The following is a 20,828-nucleotide window of genomic DNA, read 5'->3' on the forward strand; positions in this document are numbered from 1 at the left end:
TTGGGTGCTCAGTTTTCTAGATTCCCTGTTCCCCAAGCCTACATGAGATCCTCAAGTTTGACCTCTTAACTTTTGGGGATTCTAAGCAGACTATGATGCAAAGCAGGCATCACACCTAATTTCCCATTGGGTCCAACCTCCACTGTTCTCTGAGGAATCCAAGCCTGGATCTGGAATAAGAACTGGGGGTGGGAGGGCTTTTACTCTCTCTTACTTCAGCTTCAGATATTGGTTCCACCACTTTCTAGCTTGTGGCCTTTGGCAAGTTACTTCACTGTGCTGCAATTTCCTGATCTATAAAATGGGGCTAATAATGTGTGATACATACGATTTTTTTTTTTTTACTATTAAATGGTACAATGAAAGCAAAGCCACCAGTACCAAATTGGTCTATGTTTAGCTGACTTTCTACCATGCTCTCATGGTTTCCGAGGTCTGTGGTTAATTGATTTCATGATGTGTGGTTGGGTGATGACAGTCTTGGTTATGATTTCACCAGCTGTCAGTTGTTCTGTGGTCTTTGGAGAGAGGAAGGGATAGAGTTGTGGTGTTTCTCTGTGTGTGTGGGTCTGTCTACTTGTCAAAAAAGACAATTATTTGACTCATCCTTCCAGCATCCACTGCCTTTGCCAATTCCAATTTCCCTTCCTAAAGAGAAGAGCTGAAAATGTTCCAGTAGCTTGAATTTGGATGTGGGAGTGATTGTGAAGTCTACAAAGAAGACAATCAAGAAAGGAAAATGAGCCTCTATGAAAAGAAAATGTATCTAGGTCTAAAAGGGGGATCCGTGACTCTTAGTTTCACACGCTCCCAGACTAATAGAAAAAACATGATTCATACCTTACAGAATCCTCGGCAGATTGGCTAGGCTTGAGGGCAGAAGCATGCTCAGAACAAGATTTAAATCCCAAGAAGCAAACAGATAAAGCAAGTAGGTATTGGTAGAGCAGTCCTCAGGACATTGAAGGGTCCAGGACATGCTGCCCTGGACAAAAAGGCAAATACCAGAGGTAGTTATGGGAGCTATTACTATATAACAAGCCACCCGCCACTCAGTGGCTTGTGACAGAAACCGTTTCTTATGGATCTTGCATCTGCAGGTTTTGGGGATTCTGGGCTGGGCTTGACTGGGTGTTTCAGTTTGCTAAAGCTGCCGGAATGCAATAAACCAGAAATGGGTTGGCTTTTACAATGGGGATTTATTCACTTACAAATTACAGTTCTCAGGCTGTGAAAAGGATCCAATTAAGGCATCAACAGGATGATACCTGGACTCTGAAGAAAGGCCGCTGGCATCTGGGATACCTCTGTCATACGGGAAGGCACATGGCTGACGTCTGCTGATCTTTTGCTCCTGGGTTTCATTGCTTTCAGCTTCTGGTTCCAGTGACTTTCTCTCTGAGCTTCTGTAGATCCTGTCTTTGCTTCTCCAGGTCTTTTCTCTGTAAGCTCTCTCAGACTTTTCTGTCTTTTATCCTCTCATAAAGAACTCCAGTAAAAGGATTAAGACTCACCTTGAACTCCTGAGGACGACTGTATAACAATGTAGATTACAAGGGGTGACAGTGTGATTGTGAAAACCTTGTGAATCACACTCCCTTTATCTAGTGTATGGATGGATGAGTAGAAAAATGGGGACAAAAACTAAACGAAAAATAGGGAGGGATAGGGAGGTGATTTGGGTGTTCTGTTGTACCTTTATTTTTTATTCTTATTCTGATTCTTTCTGATGTAAGGAAAATGTTCAGAAATAGATTGTAGTGATGCATATATAACTATATGACTGTATTGTGAACAGTTGATTGTACACCATGGATGATTGTATGGTATGTGAATATATTTCAATAAAACTGAATTTAATTTAAAAAAAAAAAGATCCACCTTGAATGGGGTGGGCCACATCTCAATTGAAATAACATAAACAAAAGATCCCACTCACAATAGGTCTATACCCACAGGAATGGATTAAAAGAACATGGCCTTTTCTGGGGTATGTAACAGCTTCAAACCACCATACTGAGTCACCTCAGCTGGAGCAGATCTGATCCATGTGTCTTTCCTCCTCCTGGGACCAATAGGCTAGCTGGGAATGTCCTTCTCATGGTAATGAAAGAAACACAAGTGAACCAGCCCAACATCACAGGTTCTTTTCAAGCTTGCCTGTGTCATGCCTGCTAATATGCTGAGCCCAGAGTTGTGGTTGAAGGGCACTATCAAGTTATGTGGCCAAGGACATGGATTCAAGGCTGAGTACAGAACTGAGGTCATGTAATCCATCACACTTCTCCATAAATTTCAACTCTCCCCTTGTGATCTCAAGCCATTACTCCCTCTTTGACATGTCTGTAGCACTTGATACTTCTCTCCTGGCTTTGATCATAATCTCTTACATTTGTGCATGTGAAGGCAAGGACCGGGTCTATAGTATTAGTACCGCTGAGTCTGGCACCTGGTAGATAATAGTAAACGAGAGGGAAAAGAGAGCAAAAAGGGCAGAAAGTAGGAACATAAGCAGCAAAAAAGGAGAAAACAGGGCAGGCCCTTGGGGGAGAGGAAGGAATAGAGGGAGTGAAGGAGATGGGAGAAGAAAGATGGGAATGAGGTGAGTAGGAGGAGGAATCAGTGCTTAAGAGTGAGCTAAAATGCTTGCTCTATCAGCTTCTTGGACTGTTCATCCATCCCGAGTACTTTAAGACAGCATTGAGAGTAAGTCTCCATGCTTTTGTTTTCCAGATCTAAGGGCTGCATTTTTCTCTGTGTAAAGAAACCTTGCATGAACGATTTGGGTTATAGAAATTTTTTTGTACCTTTAGAAGGAGAAATCAATTTACCATCTATGATCTGAATCTTGCTTCTAAGATCTTTCCAATTGCTGGACCCTTTTGTATTTGAGAAGCAAAGTCTGCCTTACTCTATAATGCATGAAGATTACATTAGAAATGAGGTTTTATACACTGACTCTGAGATTCTTTTCTTGAAATGCAATTTTTTTTTTTCTGGAAGAGGTGGTTCATAGTGCTACACGTTATTTTGAGTAAACTGAAGGTTTGAAAATTTTGATGCTAGGAGAGTGGGCTTAGTTTATTCTGAAATAGTGAAAAGTCATTTGAGAACAAGCTCAGGGAATATGGTGTATGAGAATGAGGCAGATCTCTTTGTGCAGCTCAGAGGTCCTCCAAAAAAGGACTGTAAAACCTCTTGAGTCAAAGCAGCCTCACTGGGAGAAGTATAAGAGCTTCACATTGGCTGCCACGAAGTGAACCAGTCATTTGTTCACATTTGTTTTGATTAAGGGGTTAACAACTGGTCACTTTATTTTAACTGTGAAAAAGGCTCAGTGGATTTATGAACTCTTTACTGGAAACAGGGTAACGATCCATCCTCTTGTCTCTGGTCAATGCCTCCTTTTAAGGCTACCTGAGGGCAGATCTAATTGAGGGTGTAGTAGGAAGGTGGCCCAGGGAGCAGTGATTGAGGTAATTTAAGTGACCATCATTCCTGTCTCTTGCCTGACCTAGTGGAAGTAGGTGGAGCATGGAGGCCTGGCACATAGCACAGTCACTATTAACTTGAATTCAGTGATGGTTTACAGTGGGGGTGGTGTGGGGAAGGAAAGAGTTCTCTACCAAGAGTCAGGAGAACTGGGACTTAACTTGGCTAAGTGAAATAAACTAGGACAAGTTTCTTCATTTCTCTGCACCTCAGTTTCCCCACATTCAGAATGGGAATCTCTCACTGGGCCATTGTGAGAGTTAAAAGTGAGGCCTGATAGCGTTTGTGATGCCAGTGATGGTTGCACTGCCAAAGTCACTGACCCTGCCCAGGTAAAGTGCTGGTGATCAGAGGCCAAGGGCAGAAGATGGGCTGGGCTGCAACGTGGGCAGTGGGGACCAGTGAGAGTAAGCCACCCCCCAATGAGGTGGCCTCGTCTTTGGGCTGACAGATGTCAGATGAGCAGGATGAGCCAGGAAGGGCTGGCAACCCAGAAGAATGAAGCACTGACAATTCCTCTGACCCCTTTGTGTCCCTCCCTTGCTGATGCAGACACCTTAAAATAAGATCATAAGACAGACAAGGTGAACAACATGTCATCAGCATATTCTCTGTGCCAGGCTCTAGAGATGCAGGGACAACTCAGTCAAGGTCCCTGACAGTCAGCAGATGACCCTACCATAGGGTAGGACTGATGGTACAGGTGTGTATGGCGTGGTCGATGCACACCATGACCGGCATTAGAGAAGACAGAGGAAGTCATGGGTTGTGGTATAGGGCACAAGCTACTGATAGAATAACAAGGATCGGGCTTCCCAGCATGAACAGATACATGGCTGAGGGGTGGAGGAAGGGTGACCAGGAAAGGATGGCCTAAATGTCAGTGCAGGGCTGAGCTACAGGGTGCTGGCAGGCTCAGGCAGGAAGCCCGGATTTTGCCACTGTCTCTGTGTGGTCTTGGGCAGTTCCCTTAAAACACTCTGGGACTCAGTTTCCCAATTTGTCAAAGAAGAGTTGTGTTAGATCAGGGACCCTGCAGGGTGGGGATAGAAGCCTTGGGGAAGGCTGAGAAGGTGGGCTCAAGGCCTCTGACCCTCACCTCACTCACAGGGTACTGCTCTTTTTTTCCTTCTATTTATTGGGTTTCAGTGTAAGATTTCACTAGAAAAAAAGGTTTTCCTGCTTATAAAAAATTTGAAAGCCACTGGACTAAGGACCTTCAAGATCCTTTTAGATCTCAGAAGGGTAATGCCCTGGTAGTTCTGGAACTAGTTACCAGCAGGCTTGTTTGTGGGAGCTGAAAAGGCCCGTGGCTAAGCCAGCTCCAGGAGTGCTGAGTTCTCCTCTCTGGAGGTAGGGGGTAGGAGGGACAGGGAGACTGAGGGTGGCTTTCTTGGAGAGAGACATGGACATAAAAGCTCCTGCCTCACAAACCTGTTGAATAAAAACTCGGGCACACCATGAGGGCCTTTAAGACCCAGAAATGTCTCCACAGTGGCCTGAGATGCTGCACCTGCCAGAGTCTGAGATTTCTTCCTGCAGGTCCTTTCACTGAGGCCCAGTTAAATGCACCTGAGTGACTTGAATAGTATAAGGCTTGTTCTGGCTCCTCTACCAACTAGACTCCCAGTCTTGAGCCTTAGTTTTCTCATCCATAAAATGGCAATAAGAATACCCAGGTGTTTTGTGAAGAAAAAAAAGTGAAGCACTTGCATACAGTAATGACATAAAAGCTTCCTCTAGCTGCCCCCAAAGCCCATGCCTCCTCTGCTCTTCTCTGCTTTGCTACTGTTTTAATGTTCATGTCCATGGCAGGCTTTGTCCACAGAATGTCACATGTAGTTGAATAGGTGTCATCATAGCAGAGAATAAGAAAATGCACTGCTTCTAAATGCTTGTTAGCATAAAATATATAATCATTTATTCATCTCAGGCGTCCAGAGTGCCTCCCACATGGCAGACTCTGTGTTCAATGGGAGAGCTCAGCCCTTCATCCATGGGCATGTGAACTTTTATTCCTGTCCCAGACAGTTGAGAAGTAAACACTAATTTATTTGAGAATATCTGGCAATGGGAAATAAAGTGACAATTCTCACAAAGCCAGTCCTAGAGATGTACACCCTCCCACATAGCTCCAAGTCCTTAGAAAATGGTAAAATGCTCTCTCAGTGCCTGGGACTGACTGTTGGAAGAGCACATGATGTGGCAGGCAAGACCCAAGTTTTGCCACATAAGAATTACGTCAACTTGGGGAAGTCACCTTCTCTGTAAAACTGGAGCATAATGGCTGCTTCAAAGGTGGTTGTGAGAATAAAATACGATCAGGTAAGGATCTGTTTCATGGTAGGTGCTCAGAAAATGATAGCTATTATGATTTTTTTTTAAAAGCACAGAAGAGCTGATCAAATTCATGAGTTGTCACTGTGTGTATCAGTCAGGGTTCTCCAGAGCAATAGAACCAACAAGATTTATGTAAGTTATAAGGAATTGGCTCACACAGTTGTGAGGGTTGGGCTGGCAAGTTTTAATTTTGTAGGGCAGGCTGGAGACAGGAACTTCTGGTAAGAGTGATATTGAAGTCTTGAGTATTCCTTAGGCTGGAAACTCAAGAAGGAGCAGAGGGTGTAGTATTGAGGCAGAATTCCTTTTGACCCCTGGAACCTTCAGTTCTTGCAGTTAAGACTGCCAAATTACTGGTTGTGGCCTATGCACATTATCGAAGGTAATCTCCTTAATTTAAAGTGAACTGATTGTAGATGTTAATCCCATGTACCGAATACCTCCACAGCAACAGCTAGGCCCGCATTTGACCAAACATGTGGTCACCATAACCTAGTCAAGTTCATACATAAAATTAACCACCAAAGAGTGGGTGTTGCAGGGTTGCCTTGATGTGGTCTACCCTTAGGAGTCACTAGCTGAGATCCTTTGCCAAGTGAAAAGGGCTTGGAGTGCCCCTGCACATCACGATTCCGGAGGCTGTAGATGACAGGGTTCAGCATGGGAGTGATGATGGTGTACATGATGGTGGCCACACGACCCTGCTCTGCCTCATATTGAGATATGGGCTGGAAGTAGACTGCAATGATTGTGCCATAGAAGAGGCCTACCACGGCCAGGTGGAAGCCACAGGTGGACACAGCCCGGAACCTCCCAGAGGCTGAGGGCAGCTGGATCACGGCAGATGCGATGGCACCATAGGAGGCAAGAATGAGCAGAAAGGGAGTGACCACCACTGCGGCACCCTCAGTAAAGATGAGAAGCTGGATGTGGTGGGTGTCAGAGCACGAGAGCCTTAAGAGAGGCTGGTGGTCACAGAAGAAGTGGGGCACCTGGTGAGAGGCACAGAAGGACAAGCGGGCCATGAGCAGGATGTGCAGGAGGGAGTGGACATGGGATACCAGCCATGCAGTCCCCACTAGGGCTGTGCACATGGTCCGGGACATCCTCGTGGTATAGTGGAGGGGGTGCTGGGTGGTCACATAGCGGTCATAGGCCATGGCAGCCAGGAGACAGCTGTCAGTTACACCCAGGGCAAAGAAGAAGTACATTTGGGTCAGGCAGCCGGTCAGAGAGATGGAGTGGTCTTGGGCCAACAAGTTGGCCAACATCTTGGGCACAGTAACAGAGGTGAAGCAGAGGTCAGTAAAGGACAGATGGGCCAGCAGGAAGTACATGGGTGCATGAAGGGCTGGACTGGCCCGGATGGTGGCCACAATAAGTCCATTGCCCAGGATGCCTGCCACATACAATACCAAAAACAATGCAAAGAGGGACCGCTGCTGGCTGGGATATGTTGTCATTCCCAATAGGATGAATGGGGCTTCTTCTGAAGACTTGTTGGAAGTGTCCATAACCAAGCTGTTTCTTTGTTGTAGGGTCATCTCCCTACTGTCTAAGGAAGAGGGTGAGGTCAACTATATTGCTCAAGGCTTCCTAGCAGTGAGAAAAACCATGGATTTGGAATCAAATAGACCTGACTATTTAAATACTGACTTTGCATACAGGAGTGACTGTGCACAAGTCATTTAACCTCCCACAGTCTTTTTCCTCTCTGGGCCTTAGGCTCCCCATCTGTAAAATAAGGAGGCTGAACTAAGAGATCTTTAAGGCCACTTCCAAGTTTGATATTTTGTGATTTTAAGCAAAACTAGAACAAAAAAAAAAAGTCTGGTTAACTCCCCATATCCCCAGAAACCTTTCCTCATGAAATCAAACACTTATTAAGCACCTAGCAAATGCACACTTCTTTGTGAGAAACTCATGTAGACAGACACACCTGTGTACAGACGGACACACCTACCAAAGTTGTAGAGACTTAATTCTTAAGAACAGAGGCAACTTGTTTCAATGCCTACATTTTCCCCCTGTTGGAATCCCATTGTATAAACCCTGGACAAGTCTCTAAGAGGGGATCTTAAAAGAAGAGGAGTTTCATGATGCAGATTTGGGGACCTTGCTGTGGACTATGTGGAGACCATCCCTGCAGAGGAATAACCTCCCAGCTTCTTTTTTTTTTGTTTGTTTGTTTGATTGTTTTTTTTTTTTAATATTCATTTTATTGAGATATATTCACATACCACACAGTCATATAAAACAAATCATACATTCGATTGTTCACAGTACTGTTACATAGTTGTACATTCATCACCAAAATCAATTCCCAACACCCTCATTACCACACGCACAAAAATAACCAGAATAATAATTAAAGTGAAAAAGTGTGCTTCAGGTTTTAAAGCAGGGAAGGATAGTGAGGCATTTGCCTTGGGCCCCAAATTTAAGGGGCACCAAAAAACTCAGGAAATAGTATTTGAATGCAAGGTTTTAAAAAATCAAAAGTAATGCAAAAAGTCCATAGTGAACAAAATATCAAAATTTCAAATACAGATAACATTGGTAATGGTGCCATGCCAAGCCATTTAAGAGCACGATGCAAAGGTAGAATATCAACAATACTAATTTTTTTTTTTTTAGAGATAACAGTAAAAATAATGTTTATTGTTTATTTTCTGATTACAAAACAAATATATGCTCCTTGAATAAAATTTGGAAAACATATAAAAGTTTCAATGAGAAAAAGTAAAAATTACATATAACCCAACTTTTTAAAGTAACCAAATTTCTTATTATATTTCACTGAGTTTTTTTTTATCTTCATTTTATTGAGATATATTCACATACCACGCAGTCATACAAAACAAATCGTACTTTCGATTGTTTACAGTACCATTACATAGTTGTACATTCTTCCCCTAAATCAATCCTTGACACCTTCATTAGCACACACACAAAAATAACAAGAATAATAATTAAAGTGAAAAAGAACAATTGAAGTAAAAAAGAACACTGGGTACCTTTGTCTGTTTGTCTCCTTCCCCTATTTTTCTACTCATCCATCCATAAACTAGACAAAGTGGAGTGTGGTCCTTATGGCTTTCCCAATCCCATTGTCACCCCTCATAAGCTACATTTTTATACAACTGTCTTCGAGATTCATGGGTTCTGGGTTGTAGTTTGATAGTTTCAGGTATCCACCACCAGCTACCCCAATTCTTTGGAACCTAAAAAGAGTTGTCTAAAGTGTGCGTAAGAGTGCCCACCAGAGTGACCTCTCGGCTCCTTTTGGAATCTCTCTGCCACTGATCCCAGCTTCTTTTTATGTCTTCTATTTAGAAAATACAAAGTCAGACAAAGGACCTTCCCACCCTAGTCTCTTCCTGTCTTTCCTCTGTTTGTTAAGAAGAATCTTCTGGCTTTGGCTCCCTGTAAAGCATCTTTTCCCCAACTCCAATCATGTCCCACCTTCCAGGAGGGAAAGTGGATCCACATGAGTGGGTAGGATGGAGGGTGGGAGCCAATTTATAAAATTGCTTTTGGAAACTGGACCTGTTGTGACATGTATCTAAGTTGGTCTCAAAGAATATCCAAATATATGGGCTGTTTCAGAAACACTTAAATGTAGTCACAAACAAAAACACATGTGCAAGCATGCAGACATGTACAGCCTCAAGCTGGACTCTACAAACATTCAGGCACAATCAAACACACAGGCACAAACAATCATATACAGAAATGTGGACACAGCACACACATTCACACCTAAGTAAACCCACAGACAAGCACAACCACAGAGACCCACAGATCTGCATAATCAAACACGTAATCATGTGGTCACATGCAGTCCCACAAGTGTGCAGAGGCTGGGGGTGACAATCATGCACATACTCCCATTCAGGGAGGCACACGCCACCATCACAGCTATACTGGCCCACCATGTGCACTCATGCTTTCCCTGAACACCTACTGTGTGATAAGCACTCTACCAGGTTGTTCATGCACACCCAGTCACACCCAATCACTGTGGAGCACAAAATCACATCCTGTGCGTGGTCTCAGGTTTCCACAGCCTCACACTTTCACTTACATGGCTACACGCACGTGGGTTCGTGATGGATGACAGCAGGGATCCACTACCCTAGAGGGACACATCCACCTACACACTGTCCCCCCACACAATGACCCCATCATGCAGTGATGGTGATGCACAATCACAGCCTCAAAAACACAACACACACTCTCATACTCACATGTATGACTCATGCAGAACTTCACACACACGAAGATAGAGCAACACACTCTCCGGCTTGGCCTTTTACCTCCAGGTGTACCCTCAGGCCTCTCTCCACATCACAGGTGGGCACAGCAGCAAGGACCAGGTGTATGCCATCACCAGAGGGTGTGAGGATGGAGTTAATGGCCACACGTACAGGGTTTGGGGCCTCGGGAGCATCTTAGCTTCTCTCCAGAGGCAACCCCTTCCACTTCCCCTGGCGCTCACCCCTGGGGCAGGAAGCAGCTCAGCTCTGGGCCTTATTCTTCTTCCTCTCTAGGGCCCAATTTAATGATGGAGGAGGTGGTTGGTGCTCCCTCCATCTCTGGGGACCAGTTTGTCTGGAGTAGGAGTGACATTCAGGAGCCCCATGCATGGTGAAGCTGCTGCTACCCAGGCCCTGCTCATGGGGGCCAGAGAGAGGGTCTGACTAATTCCTGAACCCCAAGCAGGGTGACCAGAGACAGGGACAGCAGAATCCAGGGCTCACAGGGGTAGCTTCAGGGACCAACCTTACTGCCCCCTTAACAGTGGTCTGCTGGCTTCTCATAGGAAGGGTAGGAGTGTGGGAGGGAATGTGCCTATGGTGACTGGGACACTGCATGTGGTTGTGTGTTTTTGTGAGACAGTGTGTAGGATTGTATGCCTGGGTGTGGAGAGTGACTGTGTCTCTGTGCAACCGTATATGTTTGGTGTTCTTGAACTTGAGTGTGTGAGTGTGCAGCTGTATCTGTGTCTCTGCAGGTGGTCATGCTTATGAGTGTTTCTTTTGTGCATGCATGTTTCTGATATGAGATTGGGTCTGTGTTTGAAGGAGACTGTGTTGACGTGGGTGTATTATGGTATGAGGGAATTGTGCCTTTGTGTAGCTTTCCATATGGGAATATCTTTGCATGACTCAATGTCAGAAAACCACAGAGGGGATTTTGCACATATGAACTTTCAATATTCCAAGCCATGGAATGTTCCTCTGGTTCCTAAATCCTCAATCTTCAAATTTCCCTCTACTTCTTTTCCTAAACACCCCTTTCAAGCCAGGTAAATTGGCCTTCTTAGCATCTCTTGCATACATCAATTTCATTTTATCTTCCTGCCTCTCTGTATTCTAATCCTTCCCCCTGGAATGCCCTTTTCCCTCAATTCTGCTTATTCAAACTCCACCCATGTTTCAGCACTTTACCTATCTTTGTAAATGGTGTTGAAGGAAGTTTAAAAGGGAAATACTTTATGAGAATTCAGTGAGCTCTACTGAACGTTAGATCACTTTAGGAGGCTAGATTTCTTCCTTCATTCTCCAGGTTGGCCTCTGTTACTCTCTTCTAGTTCCTCCATCTCCTCTGTTTTTTTCCTTATCTACTAAACAGGCCCAGCATAATAACATGTAACTTAATGATTCCTCTAGTTGGTTTGTCAGATTTATATAGGATTTGTTGTGCCTGGTTAATCTACTGATACTAAACATGTGGAAGGACACATGGACATCCTGCAGAGCCACGATAATGGGAGGGACCGTCTCTGTCTGTAAACTTCCCCTAAGCACGGTGGATGCTGAGAACCCAAGAACCCATAGAGAAAAGAAAAGGCCAAGCAGGTGTTCTTTGAGTGTAAACATCATGAACTGGGAGAAAGCTCACATTCATAGTCTGGCAGTTGCCACCTCTTCTGATAATGCCTCCGATCCTTGTCATGGCCTATTGGTTGTTATGGTGATAAGAGGTAAGAGGAGATGGTGAACTGGGAAAGTATTATAAAAACTTGTGAAAGAGAGAAGCAGAATGAATGTATTTAAGATTTCATCAAAATGTGCTACTTTGGGCTGAGTTTGGGATATTGCATTGTCTGCTCTCAAGCTGCTGGTTCATCAGGAAATGGGTTTCCTGACAGGATGACCAACTCATCCCAGTTTACCCTGAACTGTCCTAGTTTTAAAACCTAAAGTTCCACATCCCAAGAACCTCCCTCAGTCCTGGGAAGACCATGACGGTTGGTCATCCTATTATGAATCCTACAAAGTTTCCTAAGATTTGAGGATATGGTCTTGTCTGCATCTCTTTCTCCATTCAACCTCCAAGAAGGTAATAGTTACTAAGAGGGAGGGTCCTGGTAACAAAAGACATCATGACTCTAAGGCTGGCTAAAACCTTAAGTATTCCTGTAGCCTAAGTGTCAGGTAGTTTATTTTTCCTTGAAGGGGAGGTTAGAGGACAGGGCTAGTCTCTGGCTGGGGCCCAAGGTAGAGACTCCATGGGGAACCTACTGGGTGGTGATATTGAGGCATTGTTTGAGTCCCATACCTTGTCCACCCTTGGCCTCATCTTGGCCATAATCAGGGGAACTGGAAGGAGGGTCAGGCTGGAGCTAACACTTAGCCATGCTTCACCTTTCCTTGGAAACTTCTGCATATAACTCCCAGGGCCCACTCTTGTTGTGCTCCTGCATGGAGAAACTTTCCTAGGCAGAAGGCAGTGCCTTGGACCTTGCCCATGTGTAACTGTGTCATGGAGATAAAGGAAATTCTGTCAAAATTGTGAACTCTGGTAGACAGAAGTCCCAAGAGCACTGGGTTTGGAAGGTCCAGTGTGATCCAAGACTTGGAGCACTGTGGTTACCATTATGCAAGAGTTCTGCATTATGGCATTTTCTTTCCTAACCCCAACTCTATTTCTGGATGTTGTAATCTTAACACAAACCAGTCATATATTAACCCTGCAAACCAAGCATATTCATAACTCTGAATGAAACTTAAATCCACCAGTAACCAGTCTGTATCCTTAAGCTTTAAGAAACACTAACCATTATCTATAATTCTGACTAACTCTTACAGTGACCCAAGGTATGTCAATTTGAAACTTAAAATGCTCTTCGTATCCCTAACTTTCCTTTAGTTCTGATTATAGCCTAAAAATAATAATAAACAGACTGTCACTTAAGCCTATCACAAACATAATCCATACACCAACTTTCCTTAAATCTAGCAGAGCTCTAATTCAATCTAAACTCTAACCACTTTCAAACTAGCAATAAAAATGAAACCTGATCAGGGAATCTTAGTCTCGTACTCTAACACTAACCCTAAAATATTTCTAACATTTCTAATATGAGGTGAGGTTTACCCAAACTCAGACTCACTCCTAATTTTATCCCAAATCTACTTCTAATTAAAAACAATCCAAATCCTTAAAATTTACATAATTTTAATTCAATCCTAAAATTGCCTATTTGCTCAATTCTAAACCTAATTCTGGTTTTACCCTAGCCCTAACTCTTAGTCTCAGCCATAACCTAAACCTTAATTCTAATCCTATTCTAACCGTAACCACAATTCTGACCCTATCCTATGTCTGAACTAATCTAACTTTGGCCAAATCCTAATTCAACTGTTGGCATTTTAGGAATGAGCTTGTGTACATTTTGATGCTGTTCTGCCATTTCCTTGAGGGATGGAATCCATAGGGTTCAAGGGAGGGATATTTGCCTAATCAGATCCAGTCCCATTCTTTGGCATGAGTAAGTTCTGAAGATACTCTCCTGAGATCAAGGAGAGTAGCAGCAGACTCTCTGGCCATGAAGAATCTAAAAGGGGGCACTTTGAACCAACACAGCTTTCATTTGGCATTTCAGGGAATTGGCCTGGTTATAAGTACAGGTGGCACATAAACATGATGTTATTTCACCTAGTAACATCTAGAAACTTATGCTTTGGACACTGGGAATCTAAGGCAGTGCAACAACATTAACCTCAACTTGGTTCTGACTCCAGGTCTATCACTATATTATCCCCAGGTTCTGGCCTCTCTTCTATATGCTTCCCTTTCCTCTCCCTTTGTAGCCCTTAAACAATGACAAGAGACATTCAAGCCAGAGGAACATCCATTTTTACCCATGGTGACAGGGACCAGAAACAGTGTCCTCTGAATCTCTTCATAGCCCATCCTAACTGGCCTCCCCAAATCTCTTATTGGTGCTCCTGCCCTTGACAGTAGAGATGGCTCCAGGTCCTCCTGAGGGCATCCTTGACCTCCTTGTTGTGGAGACTATAGATGAGCGGGTTGAGAGCTGGGATGACAAGTGTGTAGAACACAGATGCCATCTTGTCGGTGTCCAGGGCATAGCTGGAGCTAGGATGCAGGTACATGAAAATGAGTGTCCCATATAGCATAGCCACAGCTGTGAGATGGGAGCCACAGGTAGAGGCTGCTCACCGACGGCCCTCGGCTGAGCGCATGCAGATCACAGCCCCAGCAATGAATCCATAAGACACGACAATAGCCAACACTGTGGCCATCTGGATGAAGCCAGAGATGGCAAAGAGGAGGAGTTCATTGAGACTAATATCATGCATGAGATGGCCAGCAGTGGAGGGATATCACAGAAGAAGCTGTTGATCTCATGGGAGTGGCAGAAGCTCAGGCGGAAGGTGAAGGTCATGTGGACAAAGGTGCTGACTGTGCCACCCAGGCCTGATGCTCCCAGCAAGGCCAGGCACAGATGCCATGACATGGCTGTTGCATAGAGAAGAGGGTTCCCAATGGCCATGTAGCGGTCATAGGCCATGGCTGCCAACAGGCAACACTCAGCATCAGCCAGTCCTGCAAAGACAAACATCTGCAGGGCACAGGCTGTGTAAGAGATGGTGGTGCGGGGCAGCAGCAGGTCCACTAGCATTTTGGGGCTGATGGCTGAAGAATAGCAGGCATCCAGCAGGGAGAGGTTGGCTGGGAAGAAGTACATAGGGGTGTGGAGCTGGGTATCCATGTGGATCAACAGCACCATGCCCACATTTCCCAGCAGGCTCACCAGGTAGATGGGCAGGAGGACCAGGAAGAGGGTTATGCACAGATCCCAGTGATTAGTGATGCCCAGGAGGATGAATTCAGCAGGGGCCATCCTGGCCCAGGTCAGGTTATCTGGGTTCATCCTGCTGAACAGAGACTGAGGCAAAGCAAGAGGGAGATGAGAGAAAGGTCTTGACTTTGGTGGAGGAGAAAGCACATTGTACTGGGAGTATTGAAATATGCCATAAAATTGCTGAGTGATTTTAGACAAGGGAATTAGCATCTCAAAATCTTTGTTTCTAACTCTGCAAAGTGACTGAAATTTAACCTTCGTGAAGACAGGAGTCTTGTCTGTCATCCACTTTTGTATCAATAGCACTGACGACGCTGCCAGACACAAAGTAGGTGCTCGATATGTATTTATTAAACAGATGATGAAGTCTGGTCAAGGACTGAAAGCTCCATGGCTCTCTATATATTCTCTCCAGTTTCCCAGGGAAGGAAAGGGATTCAATGGAATGGGGAGAGTCTCTTTGATCCAAACAATAGCTATGGGTCTTGATATTTGCTGGGAGGACATCTTCCAGTTGGAATAAGACCTGGAAATGGAGAGTGCGACAGTGGCCTGATATCTTGGGGTGACAGTGAGAAGTGGAAAGAACACAGGATTTGAATGTATTTCTGGGCTGGATTTTTCACCACTTTGAGCTTCAATTTTTTCATCTGTATAATGTGAATAAAAAGCTTGCGGAAGTGTTTTTTGCAGGGATTCAATTAGATAATGCTTATAAAGCACCTCAAACAGGGCCTGGCACACAACAGGAATTTAACAAAGGTCTAATGAATTGAATTGTGTTACATGCCCTGCCTGAAAGCTGGAAGGAAGCAATTCTAAGGCAATCAAAAGTAGTGGTAAACCACAGAAAACGCAATGTTGCTTCACACTCCTGTGCCTTTGCACTTATTCCCGCTGCCTAGAACCTGTTTCCTCTTTCTGTGTTTGATTAAAGCTGTGTCCAATGTGAAGCATTCCCTGGTCTACCCAAAGAAAATTTAACTTTTGCTTTGTTTGAGCCCTGCTGTACCGGAACATCTATCGATTGTGACACTTGGCCATTCTACTGAAATATTTTTTATGTGTCTGTCTGTTCTTCAACAAACATTTATCAAGTATTACTGTTGCTAAGAATGATCCTGCAATTCATTTTTCTATGCTTTTAATTGTGATTATCAGTCTATATGTGTTTTCCTTTTTTAATGCAATTTTATTGAGATATAGTCACACACCATACAATCCATCCAAAGTATACAATCAGTGGTTAAAAGGATCATTACACAGTTGCGTATTCATCACCAAAATCAATTTTAGAACATTTTAATTACTTGCCACCACCCCTACCCAAAAAAAAGAGAAAACCCAAAACATCCCATACTCCTTATCCCACCCCCCCATCATTGATCCCTAGCATTGATGTGGTACATTTGTTGCTGTTGCTGAAATAATATTAATATATTACTGTTAACTATAGTTCATAGTTTGCAATAGGTGTATTTTTCCCATATACTACTCTATTATTAACTCCTTGAAATAGTTTTGTACATTTGCTCTAGTTCACGGAAAAAATTTTTTATATTTGTCTTGTTAATCATAGTCATTGTTTACCACAAGATTTACTGAGTTATAGAGTTCCATGTTTTAACCTCTGGCTTTCCTTCTGATGACATATATGACTCTAAACTTCCCCTATCAACAACATTCACACACATATGCAATTTGTTTTTGTATCTCCAGGATCTGGTATATAATCAGTGCTGAATAAATGTTAGTTGAATGGATGAAACAATGAAAAGACTATGGACTTAAGCAGTATGCAGACTTGGTTTTGATCCCAGCTTCCACCACTTTCTAGTGTGTAACTTCAGGCAAGTCACTTCACCTCTTTTTGCCTCAGTTTTCTCATTGTAAAGTCGGAATCCTATTATCTATATTGGAGAGTTCTAAGAGGCAATAGGTATATGCACAGGGGCTGGAGCAGAGTAAATGCTCTTTCTCCTTCCTTTAAGAGAAATTTAGATATTTTGGACATACCTGTGCCTGGTGAGGATGATAAAGGCCTTCCTACAAAGCATAGCTTAAATGAGAAAAAGCTTGATATCACCTGTTGGTGAGGTTATGCTGTGGGAATGTAAATTGGGACATTTGGAGGACAGTTTGACAGTTAACTACCCCAAACTTTACTACCATAGTAACTCCACTTCTTGGTGTTTACCTTTGGAAACTCTCACATTTGTACACTAGGAGACATGCACAAGGATGTATACTTCTGAACTGTTTGTAATAGCCAAACATTAGTTAAAGCTAAATGTTTATTAATAGACTCAGTGTTTATCAATAGTAGGAATGGAGTCAACCTATATGTATCAATATGGAGAAATCTCAAAAGCCCATTGAGATGAAAATTAATTTGCAGAAAAAATACAGATTTTTGAAAAAACACAAAACATTTACACACACACACACGCACACATACACAACATACTGCTGGTTGCTCCAATCAAAACAAAAAAGGGGCCCCAGGGCATCTCATTTCATCACTCTGCCCCCTCCCCAAATCCAGAGTTGTTCCTTCTTTAAGATTCAACTCAGAGGTCATCTTTTATAAGGAGACTTATCTGAACACCCCAGTCCCAAGCCTCTCATGCTGGATTCTCACATACTGGACTCTCTGTGTCATGGCCGTACTCCATTATTTTATAATTATCTGAGTGTCTCTCCTCACCTAACCAAGCATCCTGAGGTCTGGGACCATGCCTATTTTAGGTATCGTCTCTTTCTCCTCGGTGGGGGTGAATTGTGGAAGTCAGCCAGTTTCTAGGGATAAAGAAAACAGTGGGATTCCAGCTTCCCCCAACTACATGCTCTCCATGAATGAAGTCAGCTGGCTGGCTGAAGCTATGCATCGAGAGCACAGTTGTTGGCCAACCCCTTCTGTGTTTTTGTCCCTTCACTTGGAAAGCAAACACTACTCACCTTCACAAAGTGAGGAGAAGAGCTGCGTTGAGGGCCTCTCCATTTCTCCATCTGTAAGATTGGAACAATGAGACTTCAGGGCTTTTAAGATGTTTTGAAATTTTTGTATGCAAGGATCCCAAAATTCAGCTAAGCAGGTATTATTGTGTGTGTGTGTGTGTGTGTGTGTGTGTGTGTGTGTATAAACATGGAATTAATTCGCTATTAACTTCTTTCTTTTGCCTTACTATTCAAAAGGAGCAAGCCTGGCATTGTGGTGTTGGGGAGTGTAGTTCAGTGTGGGGTTTGCCACTGAGACTGGAGAACTCAGGTTTCCATAAGGAACAGCTTCTGTGTTTGTTCTTAAGTGCTAATCAACAGTAGAAAGGAAATGGAAGACTAGGTTCCTGGGCTTTCAGACTCCTGGCTCCATTTAGGGTAAAACTGATTGTATTGTCTTTTATAATCCTTCCAACATCCCTATTTTTGTCTGATTTCCACTTTCATCTTTCAGTTTCTGGGCTTAATGCCTTTAACATCTATCTATCAACTATCTATCTGTATCTATTTGTTGATTGATTGATCAATCAGTCTAATCATCGCTATCTACTTTGTCTATCTATCTATCTATCTATCTATCTATCTATCTATCTATCTATCTACCTACCTATCTATCTATCATCTCTATCTATTCAAGAAGTATTTATTAACCACCTACTTTGTGACAAGCATCGTATGACCACACGGGATATAGGTGTAAATATGGTGCCCAAATTGTACTTTCAGTCTGGTGGGAGGGGAGAGCTCTTTATCAAATAATCTCACATATATAATTATGAACTGACATATATGTGATCTGAGGAGAGGAGAGGAACATATTTTTGTCTTTATCTCTCTTTCTACTCAGTTTATGGAGTGGCTTATGATGCTCCATGCGTGATAGGTATGTTCATATAAGAAATACTAAATAATGGGGTTTGCTATTATGCGTGATTTTCAACTTACATAAAGGGTCCTGGAACATACTGGTCAAGTAAAAATGAGGTCCTACTGTACACACCAACTATGTTCCTATACTCCTCCATCCCCCCCACTTTAATACAGCTCTTGTCAAAAATTACATGTTTATTCACTATAAGCTCCAAACCACTGATTTATCATTACATTTTAGGCATTTTCCTTTTAAATCCTGTAAAAAATAAAAAAAGGAGTTACAAACCCACAATACAACAGTCCTGGCATTTATATGTACTTTCGTCAATACCCTTACCAGAGAGCTTTATTTCCTCATGTGGCCTCAATTTATTATCTATTGTCCTTTCCTTTCAACCTGCAGGACTGTCTTTAACCTCTCTTATAGGCTGGTCTTGTGGTGATGAACTCCCTCAGCTTTTGTTTATCTGGGAATGTCTTAATCTCTCCCTCATTTTTGAAAGACATTTTTGCCAGGTATAGGATTCTCAAATTGACGTTTTTTGCTTTCAGCACTTTAAATTTGTCATCCCACTGCTTTCTTGCCTCCATGATTTCTGAGGAGAAATTGGCACTTAATCTTATTGAGGTTCCTTTGGATATGACATGTTGCTCCTCTCCTGTGGCTTTCGGAATTCTTTATCTTTGGCATTCAACATTTTTATTATATAGTCTCATTGGGTTTATCCTGTTTGGAGTTCATTGAGTGCCTTGGATGTGTATATTCATGTCTTTTGTCTAATAAGGAATTTTTCAGCCATTATGTCATTGAATATTTCCCTCTGCCCCTTCCTTTCTTTCTTCTCCTTATGGGACTACCTCAATGTATACCTATTGGTACTCTTGATGGTTCCCCACAGGTTCCTCAGGTTCTATTCACTTTTCTTCATTGTTTCCTCCTTCTGCTTCTTGGACTGGATGGTTTAAATTGTCTTATCTTCAAGTTCACTGATTCTTCTGCCAGCTCTAATCTGCCACTGAACCCCTCTAGGGAATTTTTAATTTCTGTTTCTGTGGCCCTCAGCTCTGTTTGATTTCTTTTCATAATTTCCATCTCTATTGATATTCTTTTTGTGTTCATTTATTATTTTCCTGATTTCCTTTAGTTCTTTGTCCATGTTTTCCTTTAGCTCTTTGAGCATATTTAGGACCGTTTTTTGAAAGTCTTTGTCTAGCATGTCCCAGGTCTGGTACTCCCCATCAATGTGTTCTAATTCCTTAATCTTCTCCTTTACTTGGGCCATAGCTTCCTCTTTCTTTGTATGTTTTGTAATCTTTTATTGAAATCTGGACATTTTAATATTTTAATGTGTTATTACTGGAACATAGATGTCAACACATTTGTTTCTTAAGTTTGTATCCAGCTAGTTTTATGACAGCTTTCCTTGAATTCCAAGAGCTATCAAAACAAAACAAAAACAAAAACAAAAACAAAAAAAAGAAGGAAAAAAAGAAAACACCTTTCCTGGTCTTTGCAGATTGACCTGCAGGAGTGCTGTCTTTCAAAGCTTATCTACACAATGAATATAGAGAATAGCTCAAGGCCAAAGTGTTGGGGCCTTCCTGATCCTTTCTGAACATGTGTCTTGTCCTGGGCATGCCCCTGTGGCCCTAGGAATTTCCCCATTTACATGGATATGAATCTAACCTCTTTCCTAGGAAATAGTTTCCTCATGGTCCAAGCACTGAACTCTGTGCCCTACAGCCAGCAATCCCTTACTCGTGGCAGCCTCAACTTGATATGCTCTTACACAGAGTTCTGTAAGAGAGCCTGTGAGCTGCCTTCTACACACATGCAAGCTCTGGGATGGCAAGCCTGTGATGAGCTTCCAGGTTCAGTTCCTCAGCCCCCCACTAGACAGATTGAGCCAGACTACACGCGCACAGTATGGACCTGAGGGTTACTCTGCTCCCTCAGGAATGGGACCAGGGAGCTGCACTGAGAGTGTGGGTTGACTCTGTGCCA

At 43.0% G+C, this 20,828-nt stretch overlaps 2 protein-coding genes across 2 annotated transcripts; both read right to left on the reverse strand.

The window, feature by feature from the left end:
* Nucleotides 1–6,396: 6,396 nt before the first annotated feature.
* LOC119505737 (olfactory receptor 1K1) lies at nt 6,397–7,346 on the reverse strand. Its single transcript, XM_037798636.1, is given in 2 exon segments — nt 6,397–6,446; nt 6,449–7,346. Coding segments are annotated over 2 exon segments (948 nt in total).
* Nucleotides 7,347–14,060: 6,714 nt separating this feature from the next.
* Nucleotides 14,061–15,022, reverse strand: LOC119505504 (olfactory receptor 5C1). The gene is given in 2 exon segments (XM_037798316.1): nt 14,061–14,443; nt 14,446–15,022. Coding segments are annotated over 2 exon segments (960 nt in total).
* Nucleotides 15,023–20,828: the final 5,806 nt, after the last annotated feature.

The sequence above is a fragment of the Choloepus didactylus genome, chromosome 10 (genome assembly GCF_015220235.1).
Source record: "Choloepus didactylus isolate mChoDid1 chromosome 10, mChoDid1.pri, whole genome shotgun sequence".
Taxonomy (NCBI): Eukaryota; Metazoa; Chordata; class Mammalia; order Pilosa; family Megalonychidae; genus Choloepus; species Choloepus didactylus.